Source organism: Gallus gallus, chromosome 20, assembly GCF_016699485.2.
Source record: "Gallus gallus isolate bGalGal1 chromosome 20, bGalGal1.mat.broiler.GRCg7b, whole genome shotgun sequence".
Taxonomy (NCBI): domain Eukaryota; kingdom Metazoa; phylum Chordata; class Aves; order Galliformes; family Phasianidae; genus Gallus; species Gallus gallus.
The window spans coordinates 2,699,649-2,712,798 of NC_052551.1; the positions used below are offsets into that span (position 1 = coordinate 2,699,649).

At 47.4% G+C, this 13,150-nt stretch overlaps 1 protein-coding gene across 4 annotated transcripts in view; it reads right to left on the reverse strand.

The window, feature by feature from the left end:
- The window catches only part of TOX2 (TOX high mobility group box family member 2), a 148,290-nt gene that overhangs the window by 61,319 nt on the left and 73,821 nt on the right, over positions 1–13,150 (reverse strand). For 3 of the 4 annotated variants that reach the window (XM_025142323.2, XM_417340.8, XM_015296796.4), the window contains exon 2: positions 9,431–9,496. The exons of the other annotated variant lie outside the window; for it this stretch is intronic. In XM_025142323.2, the coding sequence (XP_024998091.1) occupies positions 9,431–9,496 (66 nt within the window). The remainder of the gene's footprint in view (positions 1–9,430; positions 9,497–13,150) is intronic. 4 annotated transcript variants of the gene reach the window in all.

Sequence of the window (13,150 nt, forward strand, 5' to 3'; positions counted from 1 at the left end):
CACTCAATGGCTTCTGCTGTCATCTTTTAAATTGTGGACAAGACATAAATATGTCCACAAACTCAGAGCTGAGTGTTTCCATTGCTCAGAAGGGCACCAAACCATGTACCCAGTGCCCTTCTGGGTGTTACCAAAAAAGAGCACTGCAGGCAGACCCAAATGTGACCAAAACAGGACAGGCTCTCTGAAGAGAGATCACCAGAGAAGCTCCTGTCCCTACTCTTGATATCAAACAACAGAGATTTGAAGCTGTGAGACAGACCCTTGATGCAGAGGTCAGGAAAACAGGGCAAGTAGAGGGATAGCATGGTGTCTTCCAATGGCAGTGCAGTCTTTCAAAAACTAAGCACCCGAGTACGAGCAGCTCAAAGAGATGCTGAATGTTCAGCATTTCACAGAGGGCTTTCCCCTTTTCATCCCCAGCATTGCCCTGTGAGCACAGTGAATTCATTCCTGAAGCGGCATTCGAGTGCCCAGTAATTCTCATCCCCTCCCTTCATTTCTTCTCTTGACATTTCATGACCAGTTTTCTCAGGAATACCTTAACAGCTGACTCTGCAGTGTTTTCCCAGCTAGGCCTGTGTTAGCAAACCCGTGGAACTGCACGCAGAGCATTTGTGCAGAAACATCACATTTGCACACGCATCAAAGCTAAGAGCACCTGCAAGACGGCATGCAAATATTCATGCAAAAACGTGCAGCCTTCAACACTCGGGGGAGCAAACACCTCCCGACTGGGAGCAGTGCACCTCCTGCACCAGCCAGCTCCATGGTAGAAATGGGCACCCAATGGGTGCTTGATTCCAGACTGTGCTGGGGATTGCTGGAGCTTGGGAAAATGGCAGTGCCCGGCACGAGGCTCGGCTGCAAAGCTGTGTGTTTGCTTTGGAAGTTAGCTGGAATTCTTAAAATAAATGTGCTAAATTGTCTTCCAGAGACTGATGGCTTTTCTTTTCTTCCCTCCTTAATAAACTCGCAGGGGTATCTTTATTGTTATGTCTAATTTTAGGGAAAACTAACATTTCCTGAGATTCAATTTCTCTCATAATTGTTGGAAGGAAACTAAATTGTCTGCTGTAAACATTCACTGTATTGTGTGAAAAGTATCTTTATTACAGCCCACTGGGAATACCAATAAAATCCCCAGTCATGGCCCTTCCTCACTTTTTTTTCCCTTTAGCTGCCTCTTTTCTCTCCTGTCCCCATTAACGTCAGTTCAAACATTCTGCAGTCAAGCCACGAGAACTTAAAATATATTATTTAACAATCAAGGGTAGAATAAAGGCTTGTGAGCAGTGAGATCCTTTCTCCCTTCTCCTCGCTGCTTTCTATTACAGAAAATGAGAATGGCTATTCCATTTGTGTGCGTGCGTGCTCAGAGTTGATGAAAAAAATCTCATTAGTTTAGTCTGACATATACTCAATACAGCCTATGTACATATATATATTTTTTCATTTTATTCTACAGCTGCAAAATGATACTAAATTTCATCAGATTGGAACGAAAACTGTGGTCTTGGAACATTTCCCTTTAAGGGTCTTATATTTATTCAGAATTCATGAATCATTTTCCCGTAATACAACCATAATTATTCTTAAAGTGTTATGTTTGAAGGTTTAATATGAAATACTTGCAAAAAGCTCTTTTTCACTTTGATAGTTTGTAATCTTCATGGTAATCAGATCAGTTAGCCCTTCACACAGCAGCCTGGAAAATACAATTTAATATGAATCTCATACCCTTCACTCATGTTTTAATTAAAGTAATAAAAGCCAAGTCATATTTTGCCCTTTACAGTGTACACAAATGTATAGACCTGAGCACACAGCATGAGTGCAGACACTTTTGGTGACTGCTGATGAATTTCCCAGTCTGAGATGAATCTCAGAGGTTGCTGCCCATGACAGCAGTGTCACTGATGGTCAACAAGCAGAGCCGCGATGCAGGTGATGGGCATGCGAGCTGAATGCAGTGCTTTGGGTCAGCTTTGCCACTTTGTATGCCATCATCTTTCAGATGGACAAACTGTCAGGTCTGCTCTCCTGCCCAACTGCATGAGCACACAGATTTTGGAGCAAACACGTGAACCTGGTATGAGCGGCGGTGTGCTTGCTCTTGGGATGCACAACCTCAAGCCAGGGTCGTGGAAGCGCAGCACTGGGGCTGAGCCCACCCTGCACACACCCGGGCAGCCCCACATCCCTGGGGAGCAGAGGGCTCGTCCTGTGGTCGCAGAGGTGCCTTCCTATTGGCACAGGCCTCCATCCAAACTCTGAAGTGGCAAGCAACATTTTCCTGCTGGAAGCAAGCAGTTCCCCAGCTAATCGCCCCGCAGTGGCTGCAGACCCAAACACAGGCTCCGATGGGACAGGAGAAGTAATCCATCACTAGGGAAAGGAAATCCCAAGAGCAGAAGGCCTGGAATTTTTTCAGTATTTCTGCAGCCCACGATTCTACGTTTCCCCAAATAAACATCATTTCCCAAAGCCACTCCCAAATAATCACCATTTCCCAAAGCCAGAGGTCCATACCAGAAGCAAACAAACCTCTGCATTCATGAGCAGGAGCCAAAACCAACCCCCCAACAGGGCTCAGCAGAACGTCTTGCTTGTCACAGCTTAGAAATAACGATGCAATCAGAGCTCAGCAACTACAAGCACGGCAGCCCCAGCTCCCTATCACATGGCTTCACAGCGGTAATTTGGCTCTCAAGAGCTGTGGCTGACCAGAGGGGCAGGAGTGGATGTTTTTCAGCACACACAGCATCCTATCAATGCGATGCTGGGGGTTCAGAAGTGTGAGCTGCTCCCCCCGGAGCTGCTCAGGTTCGCCCACATTTTGCATCAAAGGCAGCAGCTCTGCAGGCACCACGTGCACACACTTCCAGTGGCATGGAGCACAGTAGGAAATCTTTGATAAAGTGATAAATGTTGTTGGCTGCATACCATCTTCCTCTATATTTTGCTGCTATTTTATTAGCTGTCAGCTGGCTTTAACAGCTCATCAGCATTGCTAGACAGCGAGCCCATGTGTTCCTTATAAGATGGGAGCCACTCTGCACCCCAGCAGGTCTCCTCCAGCAAGACTTAGCCTGACCAGATGCTTGGAATCATAGAATCACAGAATCATTAAGGCTGGAAAAGACCTCTGAGATCATCAAGTCCAACCATCAACCCATCACCACCACTAAACCATGACCCCAAGTGCCACATCTCCAACTTTCTTGAATGCCTCTGGGGACAGTGACTCCACCACGTCGCTGGGCAGCTGTGCCAATGCCTGACCACTCTTTCTAAGAAGAAATTTTCAACCCCCACAACAACCTCGGAGTTTCCGCTCCCTCTCTCTTCCACACCACCTAATAGATCTCATCAGTTGTATAAGATGCTTTTCCCCCACCTAGAGTAAATGCAGCAGAAACAAAGATGATTCATTCGGTCTCAGAACTGCTCAGTCACATTAGTTTTTCACTCCGTGATGTTTTTCAAACACCCTATTGTTAACAACTTAGGAGTTCTTTGAGAACAAGGGTTGAAGATGATGTTGCTCTGTAACACCCAGGCATTTTTTTTATTATTGTACAATCCATGCACTACACCAGCAATAGAAGCTTTGGTTGCTAAGATGAAGTTACAGGAATTGCTTCCTGACTTCACTTTTCAAAAATGTCACTGTCACATAAGAGTTCATACAAAATTCACGAGCCTGGATCATCAGCTATGGTTGTGTTCACCTCCAAAACCCCATCTGGAAGGGTTTCCATTAGCTGCTGATTGTAATAAACGACATGTAACACTCTACTGTTCATTCTAAAATAGTACATGAGATTTCTCTTGAATTGTCTGCCAAGGAAGGCGTTTAATATCTATCAATGTCTTCTCCCTATTTTTTATTCTCTAGCACAACATATGAAATTACACAGCACTGCTTTAAGAACAGCAGAAAAGAAGTAAAATCTCAGTACTGCTGCAGTGCACACTACGACTCCCACCACACTGCTAGCACAGTTTAGTCCTTCCTTTCAACTTCAAATCTCACTTCTCTTCACCAGGGATCTTTAGATATATATATATACATGTATTATATATATAGAGAGAGAGGCATACATGCATATATAGGCAAGGAAGTCACATACAAGGCAAGGCGCATGATACCGGTAGACCTTCAGGAGCATCAGAGCTCTCCACACCTGGGGGCCAGAGTCCCCTCTTTGACATTCTTCTACTAATGTCAGTGATTTTCTCTAACACTGACCATCCTCTGACCATCATCTGTTCCTGTGATCAATACGCAGCCTAGATCTAGAGATTACAAAGACCCTGAGACCTATCTCCTCCAGTTTAAAATGAACTTGTGTTGTTTTTTTTTTTTTTTCAGATGCAAAGACCAATCTCACTCCTTAGAATCATAGAATCATAGAATATCCCAAGTTGGAAGGGATCCATAAGCATCATCAACTCCAAAACTTCATCCAGGGACCCGAGTGGAAATTACAGCCACACCACGGTGGGCTCTGAGCTTTCCTCCACCAGTGTGTTGTGTAGTCTTTAGTGGGATGAGTCAAGGGAAGGTTTGCCTATGGTCCTGCTCAGCCACATGTGTGGTCATCTTCCAGCCTTCCTTCTGGAGGAAAGCCAAGCCTGAGCATCAACGGTTGTCACCATGAACAACCTGCTGCAACTATGAGCCTCATATGGGGACAAATAGCTGAAAACTCCTCCAAATTCACATGTCCCGGGAGGTGAGGGACAAAACAACACAAGCACACATTATCCCCCAGCACCTGCACTGCCAGCAGTGAAGCATCCTCACCAAAGTCAGTGATGGAGGCAAAACACAAGGGAGAAACATCCACGCTGGTCCTGTCCTCCAGCTCTGGACAGGGAGGAACCACAGAATCATTAAGGTTGGAAAAGGCCACTAAGATTATCTAGCCCAGCCACCAAGGAAAGCAGCAGGCATTAGGGAAGGATGCAGTGTCTTCATTAGCAGCCCCTAATTGCCCTCCCAGGCAGTGGCTCCTGGCCACCTAGCAATGCATGCTTCAGGCTGCACGCTGCCCACCATGGATGGGACCACGGATGCTCACCCTCAGATATCTGCTGGAGACTGGCTTTATTTTACCAACTGTTGCTATTTCTCCACGATTCAGCTGAGCTGGGTGGGAGGCCGGGGAGGTAGGAGTGCGGCGTGTCTGCCAGGATTGTGACAAGGTTTGATGGCATGTTTTATAGCAGAGCCTGCCAGGAGGAGCTCTGTCTCGTCTCAGCACTCACAGCATGCCAGGAAGGTATCGGAGGCTTCCCATGCTGTCATTAATTTCTAATTATGCCATCGGTTGCTTTCTCTATTATTGCTTATTTACCAAACACAGCTTTATTGTGACGTCTAGTTCCTTATAACTAGCAAATCCATTGTTATGCTAAAACAAATGTTCTAAACGTTTCTTATTATTTGATAAACCTTGCGTAACCCTGAATGAGGACATTAAATGGCAAGAACACTACTTCAAAATCCCATTTTAAATAAGTCACCAAGACAGCTGTGCCTTTATAAAACACATTAGAGTGGCACTCAGAGCACATATGGCTCAGGGATATATACAAATTATACAATTTCTGTCATTCGGTCAAATAAGAGGGACGTTTTGACCCCAGAAATGAGTCAAATGTAAGTTGTAATTCAAGCCCCACCGGAGGCCCTGCTGTAATGCATCCTGACGGCTGATCAAGGAGCCCTGACCATTTGACCCAGCAGATCAGCGACTCACTGTATCTATTATGGCTAATACAGACCCCAGCTTGAAGATGTATGGAGATAAACAGATAAAGGGCAATAGACACAATATATAAAAGTTGATTTATCCACATCCAAGCACACATACATGTGCAGATGGATTCTATGTGTGCAGGAATGGGCAGGCATAGGTAACCTCGTGCTAACATTTGTAAAGGGACGCATCTGAAAACAGACGTATATATGTGTGTGTGTATGACAAATCTAACCTCTCTTAACTCCATCTCCTCCAGTGCACTTATTCAACTGAGCTCCTGCCGGCTTGCAAACAGCAAGAGAAACCCCAGCTTTACTTTATGCCACATGGAAATATCATGTCAAAATTAATGGGAATATGTTAAACACCCACAGACACAGCAGTGGGGTCCTTGCTGTGCTCTCAGCCACAAAGGGAAGGAGCTGCTTGTGGCAAAGCATCCTTCTGGCTTGAATAAATGACACTGATGTGTAACAGTGTTTGCACAAGGAGTTGCACAAATTAACTTGTTGGTATAGAAACCAGAGTGCTGCTCAGCTGGAACAGGTTGTGCACAGAAAGCTCCTGGGATTAAGATCAAAAGTGCCTGGTGGTAAGGAATGAGCTCTTTGCTCCTTGGAAGCGCCCATTGGCCCAGGAGCAGACAGAGAAAGGTGGTGGAAAGAGCAGAAATCTGGCAAATACACCCATCAGCATGACAGCATTCATGGGATCCCCACATCTCAAAGCCAAACCCAACCCACTCCCACCCCATTGCAGGTTTTGCCCTATCTGAGGTTACTTTCCCCATCAGAAAGGACTCGATGAATGCCTTCCCTTATTGACTTTGCAGGTGTTTTGGTTTCTTTTAACAGCACTGCTGCACCTCTTTCATGATACGTTGCCTGGTTGTGGTTCTGTGCATTTCTTGGGATTTTTCCTTGTCTTTGTTTGGAGGTGGGGAAGGAAAGAAGGAAAATGGGCAGGGGTGAGGAATGATGCCCTGCTGATTCAGGAGACATGGCAGATCCCTCACTCATCTCAGGGGTCAGATGTCCACGACCGTTTGATCAGATGTCAGCTTGCATTTATGCTCCGGCTCCTGCTGGGGGTTGAGTTACATTTCACATTTGACTCATTTCTGGGGTCAAATGTCCCTGCTATTTGATGGAACAAGAGGAATTATTTTCCCCAAGCAGCCTGTGCCAGCGCAGGTATGGATCTGTCAGTGCTCTCATTGTGTTTTAGGCTCCTGCATTTCTGCATTTAGCTCTCAGCTGAGACAAACCCCTTTGGGGATGAAAACAAGAAACGCGGAGTACAGCACGCAAGCAATCACATAAAAGAAGATTAAGAGGAAAGCAGATCAGCTGGCTTTACAATGCTCATGGCAGCTTGTTTGTACAAGTTAGCAGCTCAGCAGTGCAGGAGAAGAAGGAGAGAGAAGCCATCCTGCCTTCCCCTCCTGCCATGAGAGGCTGCTTAGGATGAAGACTGTGGAAGTGGCTGTGAGAAGGTGATGCCGGGATGCTGCAGCTTCACGATCCTTTCCAGGGACTGCTCAGCACCAGAGCTGCCCTAACTGCAGGCTCTGCAGTGGTAAAGTGAGAATAATCTTATCTGTGTGATGGGAAGGGGTGGCTCCAGAGCTTAAGCAGTTGCTGCGTCTCTGGATGAGAAATGTAAAGCATTACCGTGATGGACAGGAGCCATTTAAATGGGAGGAGATGTGGTAAACTGAATTCTGCTTTCCACCTAACTCTCCCTATATATTATGAAAGAAAAATCACCAGAAAATGCAAACTACAGGCCCAGAAGCAAAAGGCAAGCCCCTATAACCCAGAGCAGTGTGAGCATCCAGCCTTGGTGAAGCTCCATCTGTGGTGGCAGTGCCTAATGGTGCACATTGTGACCAAGCAGCTTAAGACCACAACAGGGGGAAAAACATCATACCCATCAATTGGCTCCTGTAATTAGTGTGCAGGACTTGTCTTTATCCCCACGAGTGCTGTGGACCAAGCACTATCCCACCTGTGTTGTGTGGGCATCCAGGGGCTGATGATTTAGCTGCTTCTCAAATGGGGCTGTGAAAGTGCTCTCCTGCTGTTAAACATACTCATTCTGGTTCCAACAGGTTGAGCAAACAATAAAAAACATCTGGATTCCTCTTTCCATTAGAGGTGCTGTATTATTAGTAATAAAGTCATGACCAGTGCTATAAAGCGCTCAGTGGTAAACAGGCAATGATGTGAGGGTATATGGGCGGATGCGAACTGACAGTGATGATGGGAGAAGTCTCAGAAGGGGCATGAGGGGTCCCTGAACTCCCCACCACGATGCTCCCCGCCCCACAGAGCCTGTGCCCTGAGGCATAAAGCAGCCCCAGACACACTGTCACCAATCACCCACAGCTGAACTCGGGGCAGAGTCCAGACGAGGGAAAAGCACAATGTAGAGTAACCCGTAAGTTTATTAATTGCTTTGTAAAGAAGCTGCTGCTCATTTCTGTTGGTGCCATCACCTGTCCAGATGCTCTGGGCAGTGCAAGGTGGGATGAAGCTGAAGCCCAACCTGCAGCACCCAGAGGCCACCCTGTTCCCTTCTGCCTTTACTCAACCTGTGGCAGTTCCCAGTGCTGACCACGAGCAGTGCCTTGGTTGATTGACTCTGTGTTTGCACAGCTGAATCACCTTAGAGTGCAAAGTTTGCAGCTCCTTCCCCACTCTTGGAAATACTTCTTGCACAAGGACAACCCTCTGCCTGTGCTGTCTCGCACTCTAAGAGGATGAACAACAGGTTTGCATGCTGTTCGACATACAGATACTCTTCATCATAGGTACCCAAGTTAGATATTCACCAGCCTCCTAATTTATAGCAATGCTGTGGCAACTCCCAGCCCTGGCAGCAGGAGTACACTGACTTCTCACCCTATGCAGATCCAGCAGCCTTTGGGGATAGATGGAAATCTTCACCCAGCTGTCTTTCATGGCCTTGCACTGCACTGAGTTCACACTGGACTCATCACAGTCTGCAGTGCATGTGGCTGTGGCGACACAACGAAGTGGCTCAACTCAATCCCAAAATGAGGGATTAGATAAGAATATTAGTGACAAACTTGTGTTTTCCCTTTCGGTGAGATGCCTCATGCCAAGGATCACAGAAGAACACAAGAAGGACAGGTAAGCACGTGCTGAAGTTCTCCCCTCCCAGCAAGACATAGGCATGTGCCTATACGTGTGTATTCATCTATACACATTCAGGGTTCACTGAAGAGCCATTCCTGCTCTATAAGTTCATGAAGGCCCCTGTGAGATGTGAACCGTTCTATTCTGATCCTCCCCACGAGGGTTCATAGCTCCAGAACAGGAAACCTTTGATTCCTTTCTTCTCCCCAAGCCAGCTCACTGCCAACCTATTCAGCTACAGGAAGTGCTCTGTGTGGGGGCAGAGAGAGGCACCCACATTAGACACAGTGCTAAGAAACCTCACCTCTAGAAACAACAGTTGCACCTCCATTTACACTGAAGGATGCTGACCTCGGCTGTGCACCCTTCTGCTGTCCCAGGAGCAGGGGTTCCTGAGGATCTCCCAACACTCGAGCTCTGCCATGGCCTACACCTCTTAGGAAGCCTCCCCCACCCTATGCACACAACCCACCCAACCCCAACAACGCTTACCTGATTTGCCGACAGAAACTCCTGGGGATTGTCGTTCATTCCCATGTACATGTTCTCCCCATCAAACTAGAATGGCAAAAGAAAGTTAGAGTTAGAGAAACGCCATCTGTGTGCCAGGGTTATGTGCTTTTCCTGGCTCTTTCCAGAGCCAAGATTTGCAGAACGAAATCCTGAGCTGGTCCTCTTGTACTTCTGAGCGTGTATGAGCTCATGAACATCACTGATATTGCAAAGGCATGTGGTAACGTAGCATGGTTATGGTAATTCTTTCAGCAAAATGAAAGAATGAGTCACTCCAATTCAAACTAATAAGCCAAAACTGTGCAAAGCTGTGCAAGTCCACAGATTCACCCAGCGGCAAGCAGCGCTGAAATGAAGTTCTGCCTAAAATTCCCACTACACCATCAGCGAACTATAAAAAGACAAGTTCCATCAGTGGAAATTTCCAAGACAGGCAGGTCACCTTCAGTCCTCTTCCAGACGCCTATGTATTCCTTTATCCCCACGCAGACACAGGATGTGCACGAGGGGTTCTACCCTAAGCCCAACTCCCCATCCTGGCAGTTCGGTGTTGTTTGCAAACTCCATGGGCAAGAAGACACATTTCCTCCCCTTCTCCTCGTCCCCTCCTGCCCTCTGGGACTGCATCTCTGCAGATGGGGATCCAGGGGCACCCTGAGCATGGTGTGTTCCCATGGCTGCTGAAAGCATGTCTGCTGCCTTCACCTGGTTCTGAGCTGCTAGATCCAGCGATTAGATGCTGAACCGCCATGGAGAGCTGCAAAACTCTTCTTGTTAATTAGCTACAGCTGATCACTTGCTCCGGCTCCAAATGAAGGGAAAATGCCATGTAGAATTGACTCAGAGTGTGGCTGGGGCAGTTCTGGAGGTGAAGTTCACAGATTAATTATGGCAATAAAATGGGATATGCCGTAAAACACTCCCGAGACAAGGATGGAGGTACAGCTGTGAATGACACCGTGCACTTAACAAGGGGAAGAGCCAGCCCTCTTGCCCTTACAACCAGATGATGAATTGCAGATTGTTCACCCTGTACACATCCCTTTGCTCTCCGATATGAGGCTGACAACCAGTTATGCCTTAACAGAAACGGGCCACATTAAGGCCAATAAAAGAGAAATCTAAATAAAGCCAGGTGAAGGTTTTTTGCGTAGGCTATTAATTACACTTCCATTTCTCCGAGTGCTGCTGGATTAGCTATTAAAGTCTGCGGAGTTAGCAAAGCCCTGCGTGGCATCACAGTGCACAGAATCCTCTAATTGCTGAACCCTCCTCTGGGACAGCACAGAAAACCAATTAAAAGCAGAAAAATTACAGCGATTCACCAGCTAACAGCAACTGCAGCGGGATGGAGGGGGATCCCCACACGTGTGCGGGATTCCCTATGACCCCTCAGTGGGGTAGGAGCAGCGGGATGCAGCAAGCACCGGCATCCCTAAGGGCTTTCCAGGACCAGCAGCAATTCCAGAAGCAAGACACATTGAATGGAATTTCCCTCCGTGTGTAAAATGATTGCCGGCACAGCCGCTGCTGCTAACGCGCTCCCAGCTGGAGCTGACGGCTTTCCTGGTGTGCAGACTCAATCAGCTCCGCAGCCTAAAAACCCTCTGCCAGCCCAAGCAGAGCAGGCTGTGTTTGCAATGGAGATGGCACAAGGTGGTGGAAAGGCTCAGCACTGACAGCACGGCAGCAGCACCGGCTGTGAGGAGTCCATCTCTTTGGAGCAGGGAAAGCGATGGACAAGGCGTCTTCCACTGCGGACTGCCAGGGCAGGGGGAGAGCTCTTCTTTCTCCATCCCACTCTGTTTGTCAGATGTTGTTTTTTTTTTATGGCTTTTTACTATTCCTACCTCCATTCCACACTTCCTTTTGCCCTTTATGCCTTCATAATAACGGTAATGAATCCTTCCTTCAAAATTACGGTGCCTCTGATTGCCAGCCGGAGCAGTGAGCCTGAAAATTAAGGCTCAAAATACCACTGGAACTTTGGAAGTTCCCTGGTGCTGATTTTTGTTCCGTCTCTCCCAGGTTATGAGGGTGAAAACAAATTTATTAGAAATTCTCCCATCGTAATATCTTTCTCAGCTAGATACTTGCCACTTACCCAGCAGCCAGGTAGAGCAGCTGAGCAATGTGCTCTCCCACTTCGCTACAGAATGCGCTTCAGAAAAATCAGCCCTATCATTTCACGTTGATTTACAGCAGAAATGGGCATTTTCATAGAATCATAGAATCGTAGAATGGCCTGGGTTGAAAAGGACCACAATGCCCATCCAGTTCCAACCCCCTGCTATGTGCAGGGTCGCCAACCACCACACCAGGCTGCCCAGAGCCACATCCAGCCTGGCCTTGAATGCCTGCAGGGATGGGGCATCCACAGCCTCCTTGGGCAACCTGTTCAGTGCGTCACCACCCTCTGGGTGAAAAACTTTCTCCTAATATCCAACCTAAACCTCCCCTGTCTCAGTTTAAAACCATTCCCCCTTGTCCTATCACTATCCACCCTCATAAACAGCCATTCCCCCTCCTGTTTATACGTTCCTTTCAAATACTGGAAGGCCACGCTGAGGTCTCCCAGGAGCCTTCTCTTCTTCAAGCTAAACAAGCCCAGTTCCCTCAACCTTTCTTTGTAAGAGATTTGCTCCAGCCCTCTGATCATCTCAGTGGCCCTCCTCTGGATTTATTCCAAGAGCTCTGCATCATTTTAATATGTCCCATTGGTTCCAAACATTTCCTCCCCATTCACCATGCTCCGGGTGCAGCCGTTCTGCACTCTGACCCCAGATTCTTCACACCCATGCTGAATGATACACATGTGTGGAGCAGCAGTTATCTTTTTCAGGCCCTTGCTAATTCACGAGGAGTCTGCTCTTGTGCTGCTGTCGTAATCACGCCCTTGCTCTTTTGCAATTACTTCATTTTTGTTCTCTGTTAACAGAAGCAGCCCATCGAGCAAACTGACGGCTGTGGCTAATTCTCAGCTCTCCTGCATGGACTGGGGATGAGCAGAGGGAGCTGTGAGTACTCCGTGTTTGAAACCCAGGAGTCTGAAACCCGCACTGCCAGAGCTGGTCTGGGAGCAGTGGGGATGATGAGCTGTGATCCAACATCACACCACGACCCAACATCGCACTGTGACCCAACATCACGCTGCACCCAGGGGCTTCTCCCAGCCCCATGGCATTGTCGGAGCTGTACAAACCCAGGGGTCATGCAGGGCCCATGTTAATAAGATGTGAGAAAAACAAGAGGCGCGTGCAGCGAGCTGGGGCAGCCCCAGGGCAAGCACACTGCGGGATCGGCTCTGAGCAAACACGAGGGGTAAATGTTTACTCACAGGGAGGGACCTGCTGGGAGGACACACAGCCCTGCCAAGGCTGGGGAATGTATGTGTTACGTGCTCATGGCTGGCACTGCCAACTCCTGCAGCTTCATTACGAACCTTATCATGTCTCTTTATTTCCCAAGAGCTCTGAGCTGCGATGGAAACGTCAGCTTTCAAGTTTGTAAGAGATATGTTGGCAGCGCTCATAGGAGGAGTGGCTTCGGTGACACCTGCAAGATCTCAAAAAAGATTCCAAACTTCTTGTTTTCATTTTTTTTGCTGCTTTTTCTTTTTTTTTTTTTTGTTAACTTCTTCCTTTTTTTGAAGTGTAACATTTGGTGGTGGCAGTACTGAGTTGGGCCATCCTAACTGCA